The sequence below is a fragment of the Vulpes lagopus genome, chromosome 23 (assembly GCF_018345385.1).
Source record: "Vulpes lagopus strain Blue_001 chromosome 23, ASM1834538v1, whole genome shotgun sequence".
Taxonomy (NCBI): domain Eukaryota; kingdom Metazoa; phylum Chordata; class Mammalia; order Carnivora; family Canidae; genus Vulpes; species Vulpes lagopus.
This window is the reverse complement of record NC_054846.1, coordinates 12,092,577-12,120,500: the sequence shown is the minus strand read 5'-3', so window position 1 is coordinate 12,120,500 and position 27,924 is coordinate 12,092,577. Positions and strand designations below refer to the sequence as shown.

The following is a 27,924-nucleotide window of genomic DNA, read 5'->3' as shown; positions in this document are numbered from 1 at the left end:
GGTTGAGCACTGCCTTCAGTCCAGGGCATGATCCTGGAGACCCAGGATTGAGTCCACGTCGGGCTCCCTGCATGGAGCCCTCTCCCTGTGTCTCTGCCCCTCTCTCTCTGTATCTCTCATGAATAAATAAATAAATATATATATAAATATATATGTAAATAAATTATATATATAAATATATATATTATATATATATATTTATAAAGAAAGTGGAAGGGAAATCCCAGATGAGAGAAAGTCTTCCAGGCAAGCCCCAAATTCTGTATATATACTCTGCCCAAATCTCTCACTGACTCTAAACTACACATGAGTGGGGCAGATTGCAAATAACCCAGTTAAGAAAAAGCAGAACTGAAATGAGATCTGTACTGGCACCAGGCATTTGCAGTATGAGTCCAACTGAGTTAATTGCCTGCTGAAACAAAAATATCAACACTATTCTGAAAAACATAACAGAATCCAGAATATCCACAATAACATACACAATGTCCAGAAAATACTGCAAAATTATTCAGCATATGAATAGTTAGGAAAATGTGATCTATTTCCAAGGGAAAAAAACAAACCAATCCAGGATTATTCAGATGTTGGAACTCACAGACAATGGCTCTAAGGCAGCTATTCTAGGGAAAGACACTCTTGTAATGAACAAGAAGATAGCGAATATCAGCAGAGGAAACACAAACTATAAAACAGAATATAATGAAATTCTACAAATGAAAAAAAATCCGAAATGTAAAAAAATAATTGTAAAAAAATGAAAAAAACATCTGAAATGTAAAAAAATAAAATAAAACACAAACTATAAAATAGAATAAAATGAAATTCTACAAATGAAAAAAAACATCTGAAATGTTAAAAAAAAATTCTTAACAGAATGAAATAAAGCAACAGAAACCACCTGGTCTGAAGAACAGAAGGAGAGTTATTGAAAAGGAGAATGAACAGCACCTCAAGGCCTCAGATCAAAAAGTTTAACATACGTGTATATGAAATCTCAAGAACACAGAATAGAAAGAATGAAGTAGGAGGGGAAAAACACCTTAAAATAAAGGAAAAGCAACCTCTAGAAAGATTCTTTTACATATGTGGAATAAGCTTAACTTTTTCATTAAAAAAAAAAGAGATCAGCTGTCTTCACAAATTACAGATGAAAACACTAACTGCACTTCATAGGTTAAAATGCATTTAAAGAAATAATAGCATTATTTTTAAGATATTATGAATCAGAGTAAGAGCACAATCATGCCCCTCTGTGTATGTAGCAAAACTATTACCAGGTTCCAAAAAAGAATTGTCCTTCCTTTAAAATGTACTAAGATTCAAGACTCAAGATAAGCTTATCAAATGCATCTTGTGGTATGAGGAGTATGCTGTCATATACACAGAATCTAGATTTTTAATGCAAGTAAGCAAATTTACCTAGTGTACTGTCAAACTTCATAAATTGCACTTCCCATCACTCTCTTCTTTGTGCTGGTCACTGACAAAGGCAATGAAAATGGAGTAGACATAAGCATGCCAATCAGATTCTACACAAGAAGAACATCATATAAAAATTCTTGTGAGATGAGTCCAGGAAACAGAGTAGCTGCCAGCACTGAAATATTGTGTTCTTGTTTATATGCAATGCAACAGGACAGCCTTTGTATTTTTTTTTAACAGTTCAGTACTTAAAACAATCTATACTTCAAAGGAAAGTAAACAGGCATGTGCTTAGATTGCTCTTTACCTCATGACTTGTTTCTTTTATAGCAGACACTCTGAAGAACTAGACAAGTCAAGCTCTATGTAAACAATAATGTCCTCTGTGCTTCCAAATGCAGACATCAAGTGGAGTATACAACCCAGGAAGTTTCTTTGGAGACAACCGTTGAAAATCAAATAGTGTTTAAGTCCATTTATGGTGAGGCTGGAAATGATATTTAATCTCTTGAAAATATAATCAGAACGATGGCTATGCCTACAGAGCTAATTGAAATGAAGAACAAAAGAGCACTCAGGATAATCAGACCAGAAGAACTTTTAAAGGTGGAGAACAGTCTCTTGAACAGAATTTTGGGATCAGCCGTCAGTATCCAAACTGATCAGAAATTGCTTCAAGTTCTCTTTTGTTCTCTTCTCTTTGCTATCCTTGTGAACACAAAGCTATGCTATAGATCCTCCTTGTTTTTTGCCACAATACATTTTCCAAAAACATACCAAGTAGACGGTATTTTCTGGTCTGAGGATTTAGTATGAAGTAAGCCAATAATAGCATAGAAAAAAATGCAACAATTAAAAATTACTGCCATGATTTAAAATGGAAAACATAAGTTTCAATTTCTAAAAGTGAGCATAAAAAATAACTTCCTTGATCTTGATATATCAAATGTACACACAGCATATTAAAATACAATCAGGGGCTCAGTCAGTTAAGCGTCTGACTTTGGCTCAGGTCATGATGGGGGAGTCTGCTTCTCCCTTTCTCTTTGCCCCTTCCCTCTGCTCGTGCACACTCTCTCTGTGTCTCTCAAATAAATAAATAAAATCTTTTTTAAGAATAAAAATAAAATAAAATACAACTGAAAAATTTACTTGAATATTCTAATAATATTTTAGCACTAAGTCTCCTATTTTGTGTGCAAAAGAACTTTTAAGGAATGATTTATGTTGTTCAGCTTTCTAGCCAAATAAATTTTAATTGATATCTTTTTATTCTGTTGGTAAATTTCCTACAATAAATAAAATTATTCAAAATCACCCAGTGACTTTATTTTACTCTTAGTCCATGCTGAAGTAGTGTGCTAGTTAAAGGTTACTAAAAGGGGATTCCTGGGTGGCTTGGCGGTTTGGCGCCTGCCTTTGGCCCAGGGCGCAATCCTGGAGTCCCGGGATCGAGTCCCACATCAGGATCCCAGCATGGAGCCTGCTTCTCTCTCTGCCTCTCTCTCTCTCTCTCTCTCTCTCTCTGTCTATCATGAATAAATAAATCTTGAAAAAAAATACAATAAAGGTATGAATCTTTTAAAAAATAAAAGTTATCAAAAATGATAGTGTTCCTCTTTAACTGAAAGTAAATACAAGGCATCCCTTTCTTCCCTTTGCCCCACTTCTACTCCTGAATGAGAAGGAGAAGTTCAACCAATTAAAAAATGAAGACAACAGTCAGCCACGTTCCAGGAAGTCAATGCTTTTCTCCCTCACTGGGATAACTTACCTCTCCGGAGACAGGTGCAACAAAACAAAACCTAGTGGTGCCTTTTTCTTTAAAAATGCCCCTGACCTTGGAAGGCCAGAGAAGTGTCCAGAGTAAAAGCTGGAGAACTGACAAGTATGACCAGAGGTGAACCACGGAAGACTGTCAGGAACAAGATACTCAGGCTAATCTTTACTTTATATCAAGAAGGTGAAGGTATCCTCATGGCTCACATGGTCCTTCTGATTCTCCATGGTAAGAACCAGACTAAATTTGGGACTGAAACGCTATGTAATAAATAAGCCAGTGCACTTTCCCAGAATGTCATTTGAGGTTCAGGATCATATTTCTCTAGCCATTTAATACTAGTCATTGAGATCTTTAAAACAAAGGACGTACATTTATTTCTTCCACTCTCACTTAGCCTCTCAGTTTAATCAAATACAAGTGAGGGTACACATAATAAACTTTCTAGGGAGTTTACTACGTGCCAAGCACTGCTCTAGCACTGGATATTCATCATCTCTTTCAATCCTCACAATTACACCTTATGAGGTAGATCCTCTAATCATCCCTATTTTATGAATGAGAAACTGAGGCTTCTAAAGGTATGGCAACTTGCTCCAAGTCAAGCTACAAGGGACAGAGCTAAAATTTAAACCCGGTTCTGGGAGATCCCTGGGTGGCTCAGCAGTTTAGCACCTGCCTTCAGCCTAGGGCGTGATCCGGGGGTCCCGGGATCGAGCCCCACATCGGGCTCCCTGTGTGGAGCCTGCTTCTCCTTCTGCCTGTGTCTCTGCTCCCTGTGTGGAGCCTGCTTCTCCTTCTGCCTGTGTCTCTGCCCCCCTCTCTCCCTCTCCTACACATGAGAGATACACATTATCTCTCATGAATAAGTAAATAAAATCTTAAAAAAAAAAAAAAACAGTTCTGCCTGGCTCCAAGTACACACTTTTATCCACTAGATCAGTCTTCTTCTGTTCAACTCAAGGACACCTGGAAATACTGAGAACTAGAACGCCTCCACACACTTGGGACTACATTTTCTCCACAACTTCATTATCCTAGTAGATGCTGAGGAAGACCACTTTAGCTCTAGAGGTGTTCAATCCATCATCAAGGGACATGAGATACTAAATAAGACGCGGTAGAAATTTCCAGAACACTTCTCCAAGTGGAAAAGGTTCTTAACATATGGCTAGGTCCAAAAAGAGATGTGCCAACAGGTGGCAAACTTGATCATTATAGGGCGCTGAGGTAGGAAGTTGAGCAAACTGGGGCAACATGTCCACAGACTTGGTTTGTACACACTGCCAATAAGAGGAGAGGCACAGTATATGCTAAAGAGAAGGGAAGAGTAGAGAGGCAGGGATAAAAAGGCATAATCGAGAAGCAATGTCAGAAAAGCTGGAAGAGGTGAAGTATGGAGAAGCCATGAATGGGTTTGATTTGGACAGAGGAGAACCACCTAGTCCTTGGGGACTGGATGGTACAGTGACAGGAAAGTCTGATTGTGGGAGGCAAAACACAAGCAAGTTTTCACCTTCTGTAATCTACTGCGTAGGAGGTGTTATTACCTGTAAGAGAAAAGGGAGAAGATATGATACTCACAGAGAGTGAAGCTGTGGGAGAGATGCCAAGATGAAGACAAGATTGCCCAGCAGTCCTGAGGACCCAGCTCATACCACACACTTACAAGGGAACCAACCGTCATTAAGAATTACTCCAGCAGCGCTCCATGGGGCAAGTGTGGGGGGAAAGCACATCACTGGATATACTACTGATCCACCATCAACAGTATGAGCACAGGTATAGAAGAACAAGGGTTAGTAGGGCGCATCCAGGAATCCTAGCTGGACAGAGAAAGAACTAAAGCAAGGAGGGGGGCTGATATCTAAAGAAAAGAAAGGGGAAGAGTAAGGGGCCTAAGAAAAAGATCTGGGTTCAAAAAATAAATGTAAATTAAATCAAAGACTGAGAGAGCTGAAATGCTAGGAGGCTATGATCAGAGACTGGAATACACACAGCTGAGAGGAGTGGTTCTAGATGATTCGAGGCTAATAGAGTCTGGCTATGGGAGAGGGTTCCTGGAGTAGAAGTAACAACAAAAGACCTCAATATCAGGCCAAATGGGAAAATATAAGACCAGTTCGGCTGAGTGACAAGAGTTACAATGCAGACAAAAATGGCTAAAATGCATATGGGGGGCTGACAGGGAGGTCTGTGGGAAGGAAAGACAGCGGGGTAGAGAGAACAGCAGAGCCAGAGTGTGTGCCTCACTTAGTGCCTGGCAGTGTGAGAGACGCTGAGTATTCGAGAGGCAGCACGGAGCAGCTCAGAAGACAGGTTAAGGGTGAGCTGCGCTGTCTGGGGTCTGGTCCACTAGGCTGAGGAGACCAAGCAAACGAAACAGCAGGAGCAGCACAGAGACCTGCCCTCCCACCACATATGAGTGGCAAGACCCTTGTCCCAGCCAGAGTCCTAAGCCATTGACTCTTCTCAGTATCTTCACTTCCACTTCCACAGCTTTGATTATCACCTCCCCTCGAATGACTTCCAAGTTTCTCTCTCCAAACTCAGGCTCTCTCCTGCCCTTGGTTCTGAATATCTGCATAACCATCAGGACATCTTTTCCTGGACTACTGGCCTTAATCCATACTCAAATGCCAAACACTCAACCGGGTGAGCGTCCTTCTCCCAAAACTCTCACCTCCAGGTTTTCCTATTTCTCCCACTAACCAGACTGAAAATGTGGCACCATCTTTAATTTCCTCCACCACGTCTCCCCTCATATCTTATTCAGGCTGTACCAATTCTTCTTTTATAACACCTCTAAGGCCGCCCTTTCCATTACATTACACTCCCACCACCACCAACACCGCCCCCCGCTCCCCCAGGTCAGGCCCTCGTGGCTGAATAGAGATTATTACAAGACTGTGCCAGGACTCTCCTCCCTGGTTTCCTTGTCTTCTTCTTGTTACTAACCCAAGACAAAGTTTCCTAAAACCTTACTTGACACATGTCAATCACTCCTTGAAAACCTCCCATCTCTCTTGTTTGCTTCCATAACAAAGGCCAAACTCTAGGTAAACACTGCAAGTCCTTTATGGGCAGTCCCTTCCTATGTCTTTACTACAGGAACAAGACACACGGTGGTCATCCCAGTTCACATGGACTGTGCAATCCTAAATAGTGTTCTAATTAAAATTGATAGTTGTCATAATATTCATCTGATCTACCTGTGTCATAAAGCACAAAATCCTTTTAAATAGAGATTTTAATTCAGTGAGATTCCAAGAAGTAACCTTGCATTTCTAAAAATGATCTAGCATAATTTCCCTAATGGGCTATGAAAGTATAAATTACTTCTATACTTGCTCACTTTTAATTTATAATTTAGAAGGCAAGGGGCTCGTCAGTGTAAGTCTGGTGTCAAGGTGTTAATAAAATTAATTTATTGTCAATTTCAATCCTCAGAGAAAGGAAATCTTACTGATCACAACTTTCAGAAATCCTTCCTAAATGATGCTCTTTTGGAAGTGATCATGGCTAGGGATGCATTACACTTTTTTATGCAAAAAAAAAAAAAATGCAGAGTTACAGTAGAATGCTTCCAAAACAGGACTGCAAATAAAAACATATGTCATAAAGGAGGGCAGAGGACTCCCTAGAAGGTGCATATCTAGTGAAACCTTCATCCAGATACTGCATAAAAAACCTTTCACCTGCAAAATCCCTTAACTCTTCCTATACCAAAAACTTTCTACCACATAGTACATATTATCTTAAATCCTTACAAAAATGTGTTAGAATGAATTCGCATGTAATGGTTAATGTGTCAACTTGACTGGGCCGCGAGATGTCCAGGTGTCAAGCTAAACATGATTTCTGTGAGGGGCTTCCAGATGACATCAATATTTGAATTGAGGGAATGAGTAAAACAGAATGCTCCCCCCAGGGTGTGTGGGCATCAACCAGGCCTGAAGAGAACGAAAAGGAGGAAGAGGGATGAGTTGTCTCTCGACCTGAATGGATTAGCTGGGACCTGAGTCCTCTGCCCTCTAACTGGCATTTGCACCATCAGTTCTCCTGGTTCTCGGGCCTTCAGACCTGGACTGAATGACACCACTGGTTTTCCTGTGTCCTCAGTTTGCAGACGGCAGATTGTGGGATTGCGGGATTTCTCAGTCTCTGTAATTGTGTCAATCAACTCCTCGTAATGTATAAACACACTTTTGTTTTTGACTAATACACATTTCACAGATGAGAAACTGGCCAGAAGAGTTAGTAGAGATAGAGGTACAGTCAGAGTTGGAACCCAGGTATTCTGACTCTAAATCCAGTGCTCTCTCATTCCATGCTTTCCCAATAAAAGACTCTAGAGAGTAGTAACTGATAAAGACCCTCATAGCCTTTCTGGGAGGTGGAATGGGGAGGATTGCTATTAAGAGGTCATCTGAAACTTCCTTAAGACAGGTGGGATCCATAGGCCCATAAGACATTACCAGTGTTCAAATTAAGTACAACAGATTTTTACTTTCCTTGCCAGAAACATCCATCTAGCGAAAACCCGATACACAATTCAAATTTATTTCTGCTCCTCTTCCAACTTTTAGAGCAAGAGAATCTTTATTTGAAATTTCATTTTTAATTACTGATTGCTAACTACATTAGGCAACATTTCTAGAAGTCTTACTAACATTTAACAATATATAATACATATTAAGTACTTACCAGGAGTCAAGCATTATTCTAAGCAAACATGTATTAATTCATTACCCACATGAAACTCTATCAAGCTGACACTAGTGTTATTCGTATTTTCCAGGGGAGTAAACTGAGGCACAGTGCTAGGAGATAGTGGAACTGAGATTCAAATCCAGGCACTCTAGCTCCATAGTCTGCCTATGTTTTTCATCATTGCATGCAACCTAATTTTAATCTTCAAAGCTATGAACGCTCTACCATGTAACGTCAGTTATCTTTAATTATAGAACCAAGAACTAGACAAATTCCTGGCAAGTTAAATGTTGACTATAACTAAAGACACATCCCACAGGTTCTAGGCAATATCCTTCCTGTAACACATCCAAACATATTATATCTGATCACCTTTCCCAAGCAGGAAAAGGAGAAAGGAAGTAAGCCAGCTGATGGGTCTTGGGTAGCAGCTGTGTGGGGAAAGGAAGAGGAGGGATATCAAAATCAAGTCCAACGGGCACTGAGGTGGACACTTGATGGGATGAGCACTGGGTGTTTTTCTGTATGTTGGTAAATTGAACACCAATAAAAATTAATTAAAAAAACATAAATAAAAAATAAAAAAAAAACAAAATCAAGTCCAAGAGAGAATTCTACAGTTGATCTCCAGTGCTTAAAACAGGTCATCAAAGCAGAGCCAGAGGCATACACGGCACATGCTGGGAGCTAAGGTATAAGGCCAGCAAGAGTTGGATAATCAGGGAAGATTACAGTTGGCAGGTTATCGAGACATATCCTGGAGTCAGGAGCAAATGACTGCTGTTGAAATCTAACATGCTTCAATGCATGTGTGCAGAGAGGACAGGTCCATTTAAAAGAACCAGAAAAGAAAAAAAGAAAAAAGAAAATAAGTAAAATAGCCAGAAGAGGACAATCATACAATTGTGCATCTAAGGGTAATACAGTGATATGATCAAAGTATATACCATCAAAGCAGGTCTATGCTACGCAAGTATGTAAGCAGGCGTGTAAGGTCAACAATAAGGGCATGGTAGTGGTAAGGTGAGGGATAAGCGATGCAATTCAGACTGTAAAATTCCAAAGGATCAATGATAAGTTATATTGAGGAAATGTGTTTTAAAATAAAATTAATACACACTCAGATGCAATGTGAAAGATTAAAAAGTAACTCTGACTAGTAACTCTTAGCATTTTTCTCTGTGTAACTCTTCAATACAGTTCAACGAGGTTATTGATCTTCTAATACATTAGATGGAGGACACCAAGAATTATAAGGGACTCAAATACCATTAAACTGCAGCCCCACAAGATACTTACAATCCACTCTTATACTAATACAAGTAAACAACTGTAGCACTCTGAAGAACATTGAGAAAGGAGCGGGGTGGGGGTGCCTGGGTGGCTCAGTCAGTCAAATGTCTGACACTTGATTTCAGCTCAGGTTGTGATCTCAGGGTCATGAGATCCAGCTCCACATCAGGCTCCTCGCTCAGTGGGGAGTCTGCTTGACATTCCCTCTCTCCTTCCCCCCTGCCCCTCCCCACCCTGCATACACATGTTCTCTCTCTCTCTCTCTCTGTCTCTCTCAAATAAATAAACAAATCTTTTAAAAAGAGGAAGAAAGAAAAGAAAGAAAGAAAGAAAGAAGAAGAAAGAAAGAAAGAAAGAAAGAAAGAAAGAAAGAAAGAAAGAAAGAAAGAAAGAAAGAAAGAAAGAAAGAAAGAAAGAAAGAAAGAAAGAAAGAAAGAAAGAAGAAAGAAAGAAAGAAGAAAAAACAGCAGAATGAATGACAAGGCATTTAGTGGGAGGAAGCAGCATTTAGAATATGTCTACAAGTCTCTCCAGTTTGAAGAATAGGCAATATAAGACCTGAAGTGATGATGGACAGAACTAGGGTGATGGCACTGGGTGTAAATGAAGGGACAGATGTAAGAAACACTGAAGCCCATGGCAACTCCTATGGTCAAATGTGTGCAGGGGAATCAGAGATGACACTAAGAATTCAGGAAACATCTTTCTTAATAAAGTCTATTACTTCCAAAGGCACTAGAAGAGGCCCCGGAGAGAAAGGGCCTCACACCATAGTAAGAACCACTTTATCTCAGCATCCCTTGTGGATTTCTGCCTTCGGAGAAAGTGACCACTAGCCCAGGACACTTTGACTAAAGCCAATTAATCACCCTTCATTAAATCACACCACCTCCAGGGGGCATTTGGGGTTCTCCATTTCTACCTCGATAGTACAGCTGAGACAAAGCCAGCACATTTAACAACATTTTACTAACAGCCAGGAGATATTTAATAAAATGAAATAACCCTAAAAGATAAAATGAATCAGAAACAAGATACAGTTTAGTCCTTTCTGGTCCATGGAACCCCAGTTGCAGTCAGGCTCTCCCATTCCTCAGGGTCTTCCCAGAGGTAGATGCCACCTTTACCGTCCACGGCTGGGGCACCTTCCTAGACAGGTTCCTCAAAGTCAGACCACAGAGAGAGCGAACAAACAAGCACAGCCAGGTGCCCCCTCCCACCTCCCCAGGCTGGAATCTCCAGACCTGCTTTTGACCCAACTGTTTGGTTTGAGACATGATCATGCTCTTTACCCTCGTACTTTACTTTCCCACAATACAAAGCACAACCACCCCAACAAACAGCAAATCCACACACTCAGACACATACCACATGCATAAACAACGCCCATGGAAAGGACACATGAACAAAAATGGGCAAGTTTCAAAAAGGAGCTAATGATTGAAAGATAAGAAACATAGAAGCTAGTCCTGGAAGGGAAATGCCTTTGCTTTGAGAAATGTCAGTTTTAAGGGGCCAAAAAATATATCCAGGTAGAGATGCATGCAAGGTAGAGAAATGTTCATGTGAGTTTATAAGAGAGGTTGACCCTGTAGATGGGGGAAGGGGGGAAGCAGTTCCAGGAATATATAGAAAAAGGTATAGGAAAGGAGAAGCCAGGGGAGGAGAGACCCCCATCTCCCCCCCCCCCAGCACACTGAGTGGGGTGGCACAAGAGGAAAAGGAGGGGCTGGCAAGACAGAGGCAGAGAGAGAAGGCAGGAGACAAAAGAAGAGCAGCATTCAAGAATGAGGCAGTGGGCCACAGTCCAACCTGCTTTATGATTCAGAAAAGCTGATTGGATTGAAATTTTAAAACACAGCTGCCTTTTGAGAGATAGGATTTAGTACAATGATGAGGGAAAGTGAGGACAGGGGGCTGTGGAGTGATGAGCTCTTGGAGGCGGGGCGGGTGTCCTTCCTTCCTGAGGACTGGCCTGGGAGGGAAAGAGAGAGAGAGCCCCTGCCACCACCGCCACCAACACCTCTGCCCCCACCGCCACCACCGCATGCCCTGCTAGCACAGGGACCTTGCCCCTCTGTGCACCGCTGCATGCTCAGCACTGAGACCAGTTCCTGGCATGAAGGAGGTGCTCAGTAAATATTTGCTCATGGAATGGTGTGTTTATTCAATGAGTCGCTGTTTGATTAAATAAGCGAATTAGTGAATGAACACAGTAATGGTATTTGAGGAAGCCTGAGATGATATTCTTGTTATGGCACTTCTGTGATTCAGCTATAAATGCTGGAGATAAAGGATAAAGCCTGTAAGCACAGTTCACATCACTGTACTTCGCTGAAGTCAGTCTTCTTGACAGTAATCCAAGGAAAAAGAGAATCCTCCAGGCCAGATGCTGAATTTGGAGAGGCAACCCTCGAATCTCTACAGAGTGGAAATCCCTCCCTGCCTTAACCATAAAGAGATACTGAAAGGAGCTCCTGAGGGGTAGGTGGTGAGGAAGGGGCTCTCCACATGGGGGACAGTGGGGAGCAAGAGATTAAGAATCCAGGTGAGTGCCTTCGAGGTTGTGAAAACCCGTTGGTCCCCTCGGTCACCTATCTCAGGCTGCTACTGGCTCTCCTACATCACTCTGCTCCATATTTAAAGTCTTTGTAAGGTTCTGATCTGGGGATGAGACTATAAAGGGGTTCGGGCAGCACTAGGGGACAGCACTGCGGTGGCAGCAGAAGCAGTATCAAGAGTGGGAGAACCCCAAGGATCAGTGATGTGAGATGACCGCCAAGACATCTCGAAGGTTCGAGGATTTGTTTCATTAGGTGACATGGTATTCCCTTACAGGGAATATAGGAAAGAACTTTTTATTTTTCCTGTTGCTTCTCATTTTGATTTTGTTTGATTCAGACAAAGGAGAACTGAGCACATATTCAGTCTAGAGGGAGAAAACTGGCGGAGAGCAATGGAAAAAGGTAGGGCTGTAAGGACTGATATAATGTAATTAAACAAAACCCTGGAAGAAAGGGGAGGCCATGAGACCCAAAGGCTACCTGGGAAGCTCCCTTTTTTACAAAGTGGCATAAAGAAAGATAGGGAATGAAGATATATAAATAGATGCCTGGTGAGGCTTCCCTGGAAGTTAGGGGACAGAGCCAGCTAGGGGACTTAGAGAACACAGAAAGTTCACATAGCCGCTGGGGAAAGGCCACCAGAGAACCCAGTGAATAAAGAGGGTCTCTGCAATCTTGAGGGGCTAGATCACTGCAATTCCCAGAAATTCTAATTAGCACGATTTAGTGCTATTTACAGCAATATTTGGCAAACAGAAAAGGTCTTTTTTTTTTTTTTTTTTTTTTTGCAGTAAGAGATGCAGTCCTACGCTTGAGCCAAGTTCAGCTCACCTAATGGATCCGCTACATACTGAGTCATAAAACCAGGATAAACACACCTCACAGCAGAATCATCTCATAATTTTAAAAACAACTCTAAAGACAGGTTCTAATCAAAGGAATCACAATTAATCCACCCTGCTTATTTTCCTTCAGACGGAGCCAAGCTGCACTGTTTCATACCAAGATGGTCAAGGTCTTCCAGATGGAAGACCTCTTAGAAATCATCTAGTCTAACTTCTCACTTATTATGACTTCATTTTTAGAAATCCATGGGAAAAACTATCGGTGCACACTGGCATCCCATGTGCTCCTTTACATTCGTCAGCCTCCTTTGGGGTACACCTGAGGCCGCAGGGCTGAACTTTGGCCAATGAGACGTTGGTGGGCATGATCTAAGTCACTCCCAGGCCTGGCCCCACCTTGGCTGGAGGAAGACCAATCAATCTGCATCATGTCAAACTTTGCTTGAGAGACAGATAAACTTCCGTTGTGCTGCTCACTGACATTTGTGGAATTGTCTGTCTCAGCAGCAAGCATTAACTGATTCCCAAGACTTCTCTGAATAACTTAGCAACTCAAAGAACTGCCAGTCATGCTAGAGAAAGAGATGGAGATTATTACTGCCCACAGATCCAACGGATTAAAAGGACAGAAGCAGTCATGAAACTCATTTTTTATAGTATAGTAGCATCTTAGTCATCTAAAGGTTATTATTTGAAGACATAGCCTACAAAAGTTAAGGTCTTCCCCAAGAACCAGTAAAAAAGCAGTCGGGGTCTTAAAAGAACCCAGCCTAAGAGCCAAATAAAGCGTTAGAGGTTCACTTACGAGTTAGTCTCTCAGGCTGTATGTATTTATTCAAATTATCTTGGAGTAAATAAATCAATCTTAAAAATCTGGCTTATCTCAGGTAAGAAACTGAAAATGGGTCTGTTTCTGCTTTGTTTGTTCATTTATTTTTTTTTTAGATTCCACATATAAGTGAAATCATATGGCATCTGTCTTTCTCTGTCTGACTTATTTCCCTTAGCATGATACCCTCTAGCTTCACCCATGCCGTCACAAAAGTCAAGCTCTCGTTCTTTTTTATGGCTGAATAATATTCCAACGTGTGTATATGTGTGTGTGTGTGTGTGTGTGTGTGTGTGTGTCACATCCTCTTTATCCATTTACCTATTGATGGATCCTCAGGTTCTTCTGTATGTTGGCTATTATAAACAATGCTGCAATTAACAGAGGGGTACACGTATCTTTTCTATTTAGTGTTTTTGTTTTTGTTTTGTTTTTTACCAGTAGTGGAATTACTGGATCATATGGTATTTCTATCTGTAGTTTTTTAATGAACCTCTATACAGTTTTCCACATTGGCTGCACCAATTTAAATTTCTACCCAGAGGGGAGGTGGGTGGAGAGATGGGCAAAATAGGTAAAAGGGAGTGGAAGTACAGGCTTCCGGTTACTGAATATAGAAGTCCCAGGGATAAAAGGTATCACATAGGGAAATACAGTCAATGACTTTGCAATAGTGTTGTATGGTGACAGATGGTAGCTCCACTTGTGAGCGTGGTATAATGTATGGAGTTGTCAAATCACCTTATTGTACACCTGAAACTAATACGACCTTGTGTGTCAACTCTTCCTTTGAGATAAAAGAAAGGAAGAAAAGAAGAGAAAAGAGAAAAGATGGAGCAATAAGGGCTGGTGCTAGAAGAGGCCAAATCACATTCTGAGAGTGAAGGAGATCAGAATTTTAAATGCAGAATTTGCAAAAAGCAAGGGAAAGAGCTCCATTTTATCATGGAGCCTGCTACTTCCCAGAGTCCTGAAAGCATCATTGGAGGAACTCAACCCACCAGTGATTTAAAAAAAAAAAAAAAAAAAAAAAAGGAAGAAAAGAAAAAAATGACCTAATGTCCTCAACTAGCATTTGTAAGCCTCTAAGGGACGTACAAAATGTGTAAGAAATCTCTGGAAATGGTAACTCAGTTTCAGCATTTAAAGTACGTTACTATTATCTGGGGAAAAAAAATAATTTTTGAGGACCACCTTATTTCCCCACACAACGATGCCCAAAAATAAGGGGCACTGCCGTCTGCACACTGCTTGAGAGTGAGAGGTTCCTTCCAAGCCCATGTGGGTGCACATATCCAGCATGAAGGAAACCGGGAGTCCTTAAGCAGAATCAGGAGCCCAGCCCTGGGAGAACAGCTCGGTGCCCAGAGGGCACCCATTCACCCCACTGTGGAGGGGTAACCCCCTTGCTTTTGGAGCCAGGGTACACGACCCCCCGCATCACAACGTTCCTTCCCTGGATAGGCCTGATCTTGCCCCCCACCCCCACCCCCTTTCCCAGGCCTTCCCGGAGCCCAGGGGTTGGTCGGTCCAGAGGCCCCGACGCACTCACCTGCAGAAAGCAGTGTCCCACTGGGGCATGCTCCGCAAGGGTGGCGTTGTACACCTGCCTCCGGAAGACCGGCTCGTTGTCGTTCACGTCGTCCACGGTGATGCTCACCAGGCAGGTGGCAGAGAGCGGGGGTTCTCCGAGGTCTCGGGCTACCACTCTCAACTCCACCGCCTCCTGCGCCTCTCGGTCCAGACTCCGGCTGGTGCTGATCACGCCGCTGTCGGGATCGATGGCGAAGGCCGGCGCGCACCCCCCGGGGGCCCGCGCGCCCCGCGGGGGGCAGCCGCCCGGCAGGTGCTCGAGCGCGTAGCGCAGCCGGGCGTGGTCTGTGCCGGCCTCGTCCGCGTCGGTGGCGCTGACCCGCAGGACGGCGGTGCCCGGGGCTGCAGCCTCGGACACCGAGCCCACGTAGCGCTCCCTGCCGAAGACCGGCGGCCGGTCGTTGAGGTCGGCGACCCGGAGCAGCAGCGTCTCCTCCGCGCTCAGCGGCGGGGAGCCCGCGTCCGTGGCCACCAGCCGCAGGGCGTAGAGGTCGCGCGCCTCCCTGTCCAGGGGCCCCTCGACGCAGAGGAAGAAGACCCCGGGGGAGCCCCCGGCGCGCAGCGCGAAGGCTCCCTCCCCGCCCTCCAAGGACAGCGAGACGCCCGCGCCCCCGGGGCCCGCGCCCGGCTCGGGGTCGCCGTCCGCGTCCGCGTCCGCGTCCGCGTCCGACACCGAGACGCGGGCCACGTAGTCGCCCGGGGCGGCGCCCTCGGAGACGCGCGCGGCGCCCGCCTCGGTGAGCAGCAGCAGGTGAATGGCCGGCGGGTTGTCGTTCACGTCGAGCACGGCGACCGACAGGCGCACGGTGGCCACCTCGGGCGGGGCGCCGCCGTCGCGCGCCTCCACCAGCAGCTGGTGCCAGGCCTGCGCCTCGCGGTCCAGCGGCCCGCGCACCCGCACGACGCCGCTCAGCTCCTCCACGGCGAAGGGCGCCTGGCGCGCGCGGAGGCTGTAGCGCACCAGGCCGTTGGGCCCCAGGTCGCGGTCGGTGGCGCGCACGCGGCACACCTCGGCGCCCGGCGGGGCGTCCTCCCGCACGGCCGCGCGGTACTCGCGGCGCTCGAACACCGGCGGGTTGTCGTTCTCGTCCAGCACGCGCAGCTCCACGCGCAGGTGGCCCGTGCGCCGCGGCCGGCCGCCGTCCCAGGCCTCGATGCGCAGCTCGTGCGCCGCCGCCGCCTCGCGGTCCAAGCGCCGCAGCAGCACCAGGTCCAGCGGCTCCGGGGGCGACGAGCCCGGGGTCCCGTAGCGCAGCTGGAAGAACGGCCCCGCGGGGTCCCCGGGCGCGGCGCGCGGCTGCAGCAGGGTGTAGCCCTGCGTGCCGAAGAGCCCGGCGTCCGGGTCGTGGGCGCCCGGCAGGCGCACGGCGGTGCCCGGCGGGCTGAGCTCCGACACGTCGAGCCGCAGCGAGTCTCGGGGGAAGCGGGGCGAGTGGTCGTTGACGTCGTTGACGCGGATGTCCACCTGCACCACGGCGCCCAGCAGCGTGGCGGCCGCGAAGCCGTAGCGGTCCCGCCGCTCGCGGTCCAGGCGCCGCGCCGTGCGGATGATGCCGGTGTCCGCGTGCACGTGGAAGTCGTCCAGCAGCGGGGAGTCCCCCGAATCCTCCGAGAGGAAGAAGCCGCCCCCCTCCTGCTGCTGCGCGGCCGGCAGCCCCGCGCGGATGTCGCCCACCAGCGTGTCCGGAGGGAGCCCCTCGTCCACCGAGAGGCTGAGGTTGAACACCTGCGCAGGTGACCCCGAGGCCGCCCACAGCCCCGCCTGCAGGCAGAGCCCGAGCAGGAAGCGCTGAGCCCCGGGGGCGCCGCCGCCGCCCGGCAGCCCTCCGGGCGACGCTCTCCGCCCGCCGAACCCGGGGCGCCCCCCCGGCCGCGGCTGCCCGTCGCCCATCCTCCGCCCAGGCGGGCTCATCTCTCCGCCGGCCCGCGGAGGGGGGGGGTGCGGGAAATCCGGGAGCCTCCTCGGCGTCCGGGCCACGCAGGGGAAGACCGTGTCCGGCGCCAGCACAGCCCGAGGGGCCGAGGATCGGTCCGCAGCCGGGACCACGGACCACGGCTCCGGCCGCCGCTCACGCAGCCCCGGAGGCTCCGGCTGCGTCGGCCGCTGCAGCCACCCCTCCGGCCCCTGGCGCCCTCTCAAGGACTCTCATCTCCTTTTCTCTCTCCTTTTATTCCTTTTACATCTGTTCCTTGTTCTGCTCGGCTCGTTGTTTCCCCCTGGTAAAGTCAGGTGCATTATTTCTTTTGCCAAAAAGGATGAAATTATTTAAAGCGCACACACAGGGAGAGGATGGGGGTCGGGCCGGGAAGGGGGTGGAGTGAGGGCGGGGAGCGAGTGCGGGCGCCGGGCGGGAGCGGGGGCGGGGCGGGGCGGCGGGGTCTGCGGCTCCGGGGGCGGCCGGTCCCCGCCGCGGGGCTGCAGCCCCCACCCAGCCCCGCCCTCCGCTCCCCTCCCCTCCCCTCCCCGCGGGTGACGCGGCGCACGCGGGGGCGACTCCAACCTGCGCGCGGGCTGCGGACCCAGGGGCGGGAGCGCAGGAGGCGGGGCGCGCAGTGGGACCCGCGGGCGGAGCGGCGGGGGGGGGCGACAGCAGCAGCCCCTCGGCGCCGCCTCCCGGTCCCCTGGACGGTGCCTTCGGCGGGCCTGACGCTTGGCCCGGGCTGAGCACAGGGCGGGGGTTACGATCACTTTGGGGAGCCAAACTTGTGTTCTCCATTTGGCGAGAGAGGCTCGTCCCCAGCGGAAGGACAGATGGAGTCAGAGGCCGACGCGCAGCTGGGGCCGGGATGGCTGCAAAGGGGCGGGGGGGGGGGGGGCGGAACTTGGAAAAAAAACCTTCGCGAACCCCCGGGAAATCTGTGACACACATGGTGCAGACCCTGTTTTATTATGCCGCGCTACTACTCGGCGACGTGTGAGCCGCTTGTCACTCCCCCCCGCCACCGACGATGACAAAAGATTAGGCTCGTGAACACTTTTTTTTTTTTTTTTGCAATGCATTCAGCGCCATCCCAACCCTTCCAGGGGGTTTTACGATGCTGATTTATGGGCAGAAAAATGGGGCAGCTCAGGCCAGACCACCTTGCAGCACCTCGCCACCGCCTCTGAGCAAGGGAGTTTGCGGCCAGGGCCGCTATGGACGACACTGAAACTAGCGGCTGTCGGAGTCCGAGAAAAATGCCAATGAATTGCCAGTCGCAGGTTTCCTCTTCCATTATCTGTAACGATAGGTAGAAACTGATAAGTGGCCTCGAATAAAACAAAAATGCCTGAGGAAGGACACTCTGCCTTCTTGAGAATGGCTGGTCCTATGTAGCCAGTGGTTTCTGCAAATTTTGCATTTAGGCCAAAGGGAAGCATTAATTTCCTAGATACTGTTGCTGTCCTTTAAGGAGGACCAACAGCTCTGCATGACGGCTCCTGGCAGCAACAGTAAAATGCCTTTTAATGTTTGGGGAAGGGGGTTTTATATATAGATAACGGCTCCTCTACACCATTATCTCTACCTCTGACAAAATAATAATAAGACAATTTGTTTGATAGCAGATATGTTGCAAGTAAATGGAGACATTGTTAAAATACAGCCTTTCACCTGTGAAGTCTCCTTACCATTTAGGAGAGACTAGTTGTAAGTCTTTAGAATCTTCTTTCACTTTAACCTCTTTAATCTCACTTGAACTAGTCCCGGGTCTCTAGGCCTGCCCCCCTAGAAGGAATTCTCAGCCAAGAATCTGGATTATTGTTTTTAAAGCTAATTCAAATCATGTCTCCCCCGGCTTAGAACCTGCCAATATATTTCCATTACACTCGGGTTATAATTGAGACTCCTTCCAGTTGTACAACTAACATGGCCCTACCCACCTTTCCAGCCTCATTTCATACCACCGCTCTGGATCCAGTTACAGTGCCTTTTTTTCTGATCTTGGTATTTGCTACGGACTGAATGTTTGTGTCTCCCACAAAATCCACACTGGAGGGTATTATGCTGAGTGAAATAAGTCGATCAGAGAAGGACAAACGTTATATGGTCTCATTCATTTGGGGAATATAAAAAAATAGTGAAAGGGAATAAAGGGGAAAGGAGGAAAAATGAGTGGGAAATATCAGAGAGGGAGACAGAACATGAGAGACTCCTAACTCTGGGAAACGAACAAGGGGTGGTGAAAGGGAGGTGGGCGGGGGGGGGGGGTGACTTGGGTGACCCGCACTTAGGGGGGCATTTGATGGGATGAGCACTGGGTGTTATGCTATATGTTGGCAAATTGAACTCCAATAAAAAAAAAATCTACATGTTGTCGTCCTACACACCCCTCTCCCCAAGGTGATGGTATTAGGAGGTGGGGTTTTGGGATTAGATGAGGTCATGGGATTAGTGTCATAAGAGTCATGAGAGAGCTTGCTGCTCTCTGTTCTCTACCATGTGAGGACACAAGAGGTGAACAGTCCACAACCAGGAAGAGGGCTCTCCCCAGACCATCTCCTTGACCATGCCAATGCTCTAATCTCAGACTTCCAGCCTCCAGAACTCTAAGAAATAAATTTCTGTTGTTTATAAACCACCTAGTCTATGGTACGTTGTTACAGCAGCCTGAACAGACACAGACAGTGCATTTGAATTGTTAAAAACCTTTCTGTCCCTGGGAGTTATTTCCTCTGCTTTGTGAAGATTTGGCCCATTCTCACTAATTCAAATGCCAACTGTTTGGAATCCTCCCTTGACCACTCTACTCAAGTAAACTTCTCCACCATAAACCCTTCTCCTCCCATTATATTTCATTGAGAACACCTATCGATGCCTGATATCAGTTTGCTTAATTCATTTGTTTATTAGATTGTTGTGATCTCAACCCTCTTCGTGCTCTTGAAACATGGCTTTATCCCAGAACCCAGATCAGTTCCTGTCGCATAAATGGATCCCCATTCTCTAAACATATGTTGGATGACTGGAAGGATGGTTGGTTTAGCTGATGGGTAGATGGAAGGATAAGTCTTTTAAAGGAGGGATTTTAAGCCATAATTCAGAATTAATTGACCATGAAATCCTTTATTGTGATGGACTGTACCTTCACAATTTATTCATTCTAATCATCCTACAAGGCTTCTTGAACTAATTTTTTGAACTTCAGCTTATTTTGCAAAGTGTATTGTTACCAAATATTTACTTGAGTCTAAAAATAAAGGAAAAGCAGCTAGTTATTCTGCATCTTTCACTGACGTTCTTTGTAAACAGTGGTTTGGTTTAGAAACAAATGAAAAATCAGAAACTTCAAACATCTATTTCCACATTAGTTCTTAGGCTTTATAATTTAAGCACGTTCCATCCAAGGTCTCCTGCCTACTTCATACCCTTCACTGAATGCCTTGATCAGCATTTTAGTTTGAGAATTCAATTTGGTGGGGTTAAAAAAAAAAGAACATTTCTCAAATATGCAAAAAAATAATTTTAGATTCTAGCACAGAAGCCAACAGCTTACAAGAAATAGTCAAGGTCTGACCCACTTGGGAGAGGTATCATGGTGTAACTGGCAAGAGTTTGGGCATTGAGGCTGGGCAACTCTGGTTCTGCTCTATAATTATAGGCAAATTATTTTTTTTAAAATTTTATTTATTTATTTGAGAGAGAGGAGAGCCTGAGCTGGGGAAGAAGTAGATTCCCTGCTGAGCAGGGAGCCCAACACTGGCCTCAACCCCAGCCAGGATCCTAGGATCATGACCTGAGCCAAAGGCAGATGCCTAACCGACTGAGCCACCCAGACACCTTAATTGTAGGCAAATTATGTCACAGTCTTGTTAAGGCTCAATTTCCTGTTCCCTAAATTGGGGGTTATACTATCTAATTTATAGGACATTTTGAGTCTTAAGTGAGACAATGTATGGAGACGTCGTATGGAAACAATGTGTGTCACGTAGAAGACATCAGCGAGTGTTACTTCTCTTGCCCCTGTTGTTTGTGCGATGAAGTATTTTAGGGCAGAAACACCCAGAGCAGACCTTCACCCAGTCTTACATGGTTTAAGCAGTATAGGAAGTCCATCATCAAAAAACATTTTCTCTCAGACTATAGACAGCCCCTAGCTTAGTAATCATTAGCATAAATAGTCTAAATGGTTACTAAGTGCTCAAAATGTCCAAAGCATCTCACATCAATCCCATATTGATGTGAATTATAATTACTACCCCATATTATAGATGAAGAAACTGAGGTTCAAGGCATTGCAAGTAACTTGGCCAAAGTCACTTAAGTGTAAAGTGGTGGAATTGCGATCTGAACCCAGACCCAGAGCCCAGACAGTTTCATTTCAGCGCCCATGGTCTTTGGAGCTTTTCACCCATCATTTATCATCTCTATGATTTTCTGCTTAAGGCGAACTGTCTTTTCCTCAACTGCAGCAAGAAGAACCCTGGACAGCATGCTTGTGTGAATGGTGGGATGGCACAGGAGAATAGCCACGAGGAAGTGATTACTTGAGAGTGCAACGGGAAGACACTATTTAGAAGTGGGCAGCCTTAAAGCCAGGTGAGAAGTATCCTGTGGAAGATAAAGGGTTTCTTCTCACCTCTTCCCCCAGAAGGAAGACCCTCCGAGGCTAGGAAGGACACCTTGACAGCAGGAAACCCCTGCTCTTTTTGGCTCACATGTTATTATCTTTCTAAAAGGATGAGCTAAAGAATGGAGCTTGTGATGTTTACATATTACATACTTGGCTAGACTACGGTGCCAAGCATAGTAGGTAATCGAGCACTAGTCTAAATGTCGTTGTGAAGATAATTTGGAAATGCGATTAACATCTACGATGACTCAACTTTAAGGGGAGGTTGCGCTTCATTCATAATGTGGTGGGCCTCACACAATCAGTTGAAGGCCTCAAGACGAAACTGTTTCCCAGAGAAGGAACTGTGTGCCTCAAGACCGTAATATAGAAATCCTGCCTGAGTTTCCAGCCCACTAGCCTACCCTCCACGTTTTAGACTCACCAGCCCACACAATCATGGGAACCAATTACAAAGTATATATTGGTTCTGCTTCTCTAAAGAACCCTGAGGCAGAGCTTTCTAAGAGGAGATGATTTAATGTCTATTATCATAGTTTGTCTTTGATATGCACATATTTCATGTCCTTAAAGATTTAAAATCAGAATCCTGGACATGATGTCACCCGGACAGGTGATTATATGATAGGTAATTAAGTCTACTTCCCTATCTTAGAACCTAAGTATCCAAAAGAGATGACAGTCTTTTCCCTCTTTTTAAATTTTGGCCACAGGTTGTATACACACCCATTCTACTTTCTGAGCCCAACAGAATATGGTCAAATTTTATAGGGCACTTGTCTCTGTTTTTTGTATCAGCATATAGTTGTTTTGTCTGATTCTTTGGGAAGATGAAAAAATTTTATCTCAAGATTTCATCATATGGTTGGAGAGAGGTATAACATGACTTATCATTAAGGGGATTTAGATCCACTATACCAAATCCTATTTTTCAAATCTAGTATGAGCTAGAATGCAAGGGCTGCATACACCAAAGTTCTCCCTACATTTGAAGTTTATAAGACAGACCCTCTAGCTTAGAGCACTTTCTGCTTGATTTTTGCCAAGTCTCCTCTCTCTCTTAAATTGCTTACTCTCCTTCCCAATAACTGGGAGGGCAGACCAAATTCTCCCCACTCCCCCTACCAGGCTCCAGATGGCCTACAAAGGCCAATCAAACCTGCTCAAACATAGCCTTTTAAGATTTGGCTTCTTTGACTCTGTCTTTGGCGCGCACACACACACACACACACACACACACACACACACTCATACACACACCATCTTGCTTTCCCTGAACGCTTTTCTTTGGCTAAAATAATCCCAGCTCCTTATTTCCCCAACCCTTTAATCATTTTGTTTCTTTTCTCTGAACTCCTTCCAATTTCCCTATATATTGTATAAGATGTGGAAACCAAAACCACACACCATTTTCTAACAGGGCCTACGTATTGCCAAATCTAGGGAGGCTGACTTACTTCTTCAATCAGAAATCAAAGCCAAGTCCAACAGGTTCTTAACAAGTGGATGTTGGAACAGGTGTGACACCCCCATTCAATAAAGCAACACCTTCTGAGTAGATAATTATTTGGTGTGGAAAGGTAATTTACTTGCTTTCACTGAAAGGGAGTTTTAGAATATTCATGTATTTGTATCGAGTAGCATGAAGGCTGTAGTTAGTGCAGAAAAAGATAAATAGTGGTTAATTCTGCTCATATTTTTCTAGGTGTAATTGCTCTTTGTGTGAAGTAAAGGAAACTGATCCGTTTCCTGGGACAAAGCAAAGTTCACTGAAATACATATACATAATATATGTTATAATAATTCCAAGCAAGAGAAAGCAAAGGAAATACCCAGGACCCTGCCAATCCCACAAATATTCAGTGAGAAAAACACCTGGATTCTCCCCAAGCCACAGCTGTTCAGTTGGAAAATGCCTGGATCCCATTGAATCAAGGCAGTCAGGGAAAAGAGCCACATCCGGCCCAGTGTGTCTCCTCAGTACGACAGGCACACATGAATCCTATTTGATCAAGACACAGTTATTTTGGAAATAAATAGATCCTGCTGGATTCAAGCACAGTTCACGATTAGCGCACACAGATGGGGATGGACTGGGTACAGATACTATCTACAAGAAACCCCTGCAACATACAGACATTTGGTAAGAGCTTATGCCACAGATTTTTGGCCATGTCAATATCTCGGTTATTTTTCTCAGGGAACATATGTGAGTCTGGGGGTGCTGTTCCTTGATCCCGTTTGCCTGGATCACACAGGATCTGAGTGTCTTGCCCTGGTTCTTTAGATTTAGCAGTGTGTATCCATAAAGAGAAATGCAAAAGTGAACAAAGCCCCTTTGGTTTTCCTTAGTATCGAAGCAGCAGCATAATCCTAATAGGAATGTTCCAGGCCTTTCGAAAGCATGTAAATTGAGAAAAAAAAAAAAAAACACCTGTATCTCTATCAACACAGTTTACATTTTCTACATATCCCCCCCCTTTTTTATACAAACTTCTTTGAACCCAATGAAACATTTTCACTATACTTTCCAAATAACTTTTCAGCAATTCATGGTAAAAATACTACTACTGACTCTGAAACTAGCCAAAAAATTAGGTAGATATTTACAACAATTAAATAATTATTGTACTTACCTACTTTAAGTCATACAGAGGTTTCCTACAGCTATTTTAATTTATAAGGATTATAGCAGTGCTTAATACCTTTTTTTTTTTTTTTCTAGAGAGAGAGAGAGAGAGAGAGCAAGCAGAGGAACCAAAGGAGCAAAGAGAGAATTTTAAGTAGGTTCCACCCTGGGAGTGGACAAGGGGCTCGATCTCACCAACCCTGAGCCAAAATTAAGAGTCAGATATTTAACCGACTGAGCCACTCAGGTGCCCCAACAGTGCTTAATACTTCTATAGATGTTTTTCTATAATAGTTGAAACTAATCCTGAAGAGAGAAACTATGCGTTGAAAAGTCATAGATTTGGAGTCTGAGGGCCCTGAAATCCTGAGGTCTTGGGAGAGTCTCCCCCCGATGATTTCCCCCGGAAAACAAGGTTGCCATACCTGGACAGGCAACGGTAGGAACTGCTTTGTGAATTCAAGTGCCCCTCGAATGTCCTCCGATGACTGCCAATTTCTTGTTTCCCATAACTATTTGTATCCATTATAAGAAAAGAGAAAAACAGAGGAATGGGATCCCCGAAGGAAGTTCTTCGACTGGCAAGATGCAGTCAATGAATAAACCACAGTCTTGCAGGAAAGCAGGCCTAAATCCCATGGTCAGCGATCCGCCTTCTGACCACTGCACACTGAGTGTTTTCACCATCAAACTGAGCTCCAGGGTATCTGCCGTGAGCAACTTTACTGAATTTGCAGGAGCGTCTCCTCCAATACAGCTTCCTGTGTCTGCAAATGTATATATATATTTTTTCCCTTTGCCTTCACGGGCTTTCATCTCTGACCCTCTATTTATAAATCCAGCTTTTGACTTTTTGCTCTGTGCTTTATATATTCAAGATCTCTTTTGAAGGCTTTCAGCTTCTCATGCATTTTTATCCCCAGCTCACCTGCTTCACCTGTGCGTGTTATACAATGTTCCTTCTTTCTTTTAAGCCCTGGTCTCTCCAATCCAGGCAGAACAAGAAGGCTTAAAAATAAGTTATAAAAAATTCACCAGAGGAGATGCCTTAAGGACCCAAATGATAAAGACCTTCATGAGGCAACCATTGGGCCATTGGGCCAAGCAACCAAGACCATTGGGCCAGCAAGCAACCACCAGCAAACAGGGAGGCAATTGCTCATTTTCTTTCTTTCTTTCTTTCTTTCTTTCTTTCTTTCTTTCTTTCTTTCTTTCTTTCTTTCTTTCTTTCTTTCTTTAGATTTTATGTGACAGAGAGAGAGGGAAAGACAACACAAGCAGGGGGAGCAGCAGAGGGAGAGGGAGCAGCAGACTCCTCATGGAGCAGGGATCATGACCCAAGACGAAGGCAGACGCTTAACCGACTGAGCCACCCAGGCACCCCCTAATTGCTCGTTTTCAAGCAAGTGGGTCATGCTGCCCATGAGGGGAAAGGTGGGCTTGTACAAGGCTGCAGAATGGCCGCAGCTCCCAACCCTTGGACTCTGCAGGTGCCAGAGTGAATGTTTCCAGGATAGAGGCCCTTCTTCTGCAAGCGTGTCACCAGCATCGAAGCCATTTTCACAAATCAAGATATGTCTGAAGGACTATTCGTGACCTCGTTTTCCCTTGCTCCTTGACAGGCATCCTTGCAGGCCCCTGTGGGAGGTCAAATAATGCTGCCCCTCAAAGATGTCCACATCCGAATCCCCAGAGCTTGTGAAGGTGTTACCTTACATGACAAAAATGACTTTGCAGATGTGATCAAATTATGGATCTTGAGATGGAGAGACTGTCTAATGGGCCCTTATAAGCAATTGGAGGAGAGTCAGAGTCAGAGACAGAGATGGGACAAGGCAAGCAAAGGTCAGTGCGACGAGGCCATGGGGGAAAGAATTCAATCAGCTTCTACAAGGTGGAGAAGGCAAGGAATGTATTCTCAGAGCACCCAGAAGGAAGGCAGCCCTGTCAACATGTTGATTTTAGCCCAGTAAGAACTGTGTCAGGCTTTTCACCCCCAGAACTGTAAAATAGTACATTTGTATTACTCTAGGACCCTAATTTTGTGGAAATTTGTTGCAGCAGCAATAAGAAACTAATACTTCCTTCGACAGTACCAAGGTCAATGTGTCTTCCTTCTGGCATTCTCCGTAGGGAATACCTATGTCCCCAGAGCTTCTGCTGTCTCTCAGACACCTGATCCTCAGTTGCAAAGAAGGGGGAGGTTATCACAACATTGGTTTTGCTTCCAGCCAACAGCATCTCCAGGGATTAGTTCCAGCTAGAAATTTGGGCAGATTCATGTCAGGGAACATTTCTTATGATGTCCAGATGAATTTTTTTTTCTTTGATTTAAATGCATTATCCAAAGTTTTATCTTTGTATAAAATGTTTGAAAATGTACATCTGCAACAGAAAAGGACTCCTGCTGGAACTTAAAGGAGCGCTGTGCAAATAAAACACAGTCACGATGACTAGGACCTTAACTTGATGTGCATTTGGGGTACAGTTGAGAAGTAGCCACAACTTATGGGAAGAAAGTAAGGGTCTCTGGGAAAGGAGATGGGAACACAAAGGTGACTTTGAAAGCAAAATGCATGGCCCCTAAGCTAGAAAATGGGGAGAGAAATAAATCCTGGCTGCGGAAACAATGTAAATGTTGTATAATGGGCCATGAAATCTACTCAGTTGGGGGTCAGAGGCCCAAGAGGTAGGAAACCTGCTAATGCAAAGGCAAGGAATGTTTCTTTTCATCTCCTCATACTCAGATGTAAATGCAGTGGTTTTCAAACTTTTCTGACCCACTCTACTAAAATATATTTCAGTATCATATGCCACTACAGACACACACACACACACACACACACACACACACACACACACACGCTCACACTCACTACATCAATAAAACAATAGTTTTATGACACCCTACTTACCCTTACAATGTGAAACAGACTCTGATATTTCCTAATTTTTTATTGTCATTTTTCATTGTTATTTTTTAAAATGCTGGCCAGCACCCACTAAGTGGTTATGATCTGCAGTTTAAAAACACATATTCTGAGGTACGTAACATTTAGCACTAAAATAGGTATTTCCTTCCCAATTAGTACTAAGAGTTAGTCTCATTATCACCAAGTAACTTTAAAATGAAACGCTAGTTTCAAACTGACTACTTTGAAGGTCTCTTCCAACTTTATGATTTCATATAGTTTCTCCTCAAAAGGAGCATTATTATATCCACGGTTTCTTTTTCAATAAATGAAGCTAAGATTCACAGCTTGGAGACTTCCCTTTAGTAAGTTTGTTTAATAAATAAATGGGTTTTTTTTTTCTAAAATAGTTCTGATACTTCTTATTCTTCAGTGATTAATCCCTAATCGAAATCAAGAACTGTTGAAAATATTGTCACAGTTTTGGCCATATGGGCATTGGTATTTGTGAATTTTGATTTCAGGAATTAGGGAGGCAGAGTCACTGCTAAGGGCTGGAGAGCTGTGAGTCATTCCCTGAGAGGATTTTGATTTGTGATCCTAGCTACAAAAATCCCCCCCACACCCCCCCATTCCCCATGGTTAAAAGTGTTCAAGGCAGGTATTACTTGAATCCTAAGACTCAGAAAACTGCTCACCTTCACTTTGCTTTCAACAATTATGCTTCGTAACACACTTCTCAGATTCTTGCCTGCAGAATGGCAGTAACACTAAACTCTCAGGGCCGTG

At 45.1% G+C, this 27,924-nt stretch overlaps 1 protein-coding gene across 1 annotated transcript in view; it reads right to left on the bottom strand.

Moving 5' to 3' along the window:
• The window catches only part of DCHS2 (dachsous cadherin-related 2), a 228,275-nt gene extending 210,976 nt beyond the window's left edge, over nucleotides 1-17,299 (bottom strand). Inside the window, exon 1 of the mRNA XM_041737820.1 lies at nucleotides 15,002-17,299. Coding sequence (XP_041593754.1) covers nucleotides 15,002-16,954 — 1,953 coding nt within the window. The 5' untranslated portion in view covers nucleotides 16,955-17,299. The remainder of the gene's footprint in view (nucleotides 1-15,001) is intronic.
• Between the last annotated feature and the right edge of the window lie 10,625 nt (nucleotides 17,300-27,924).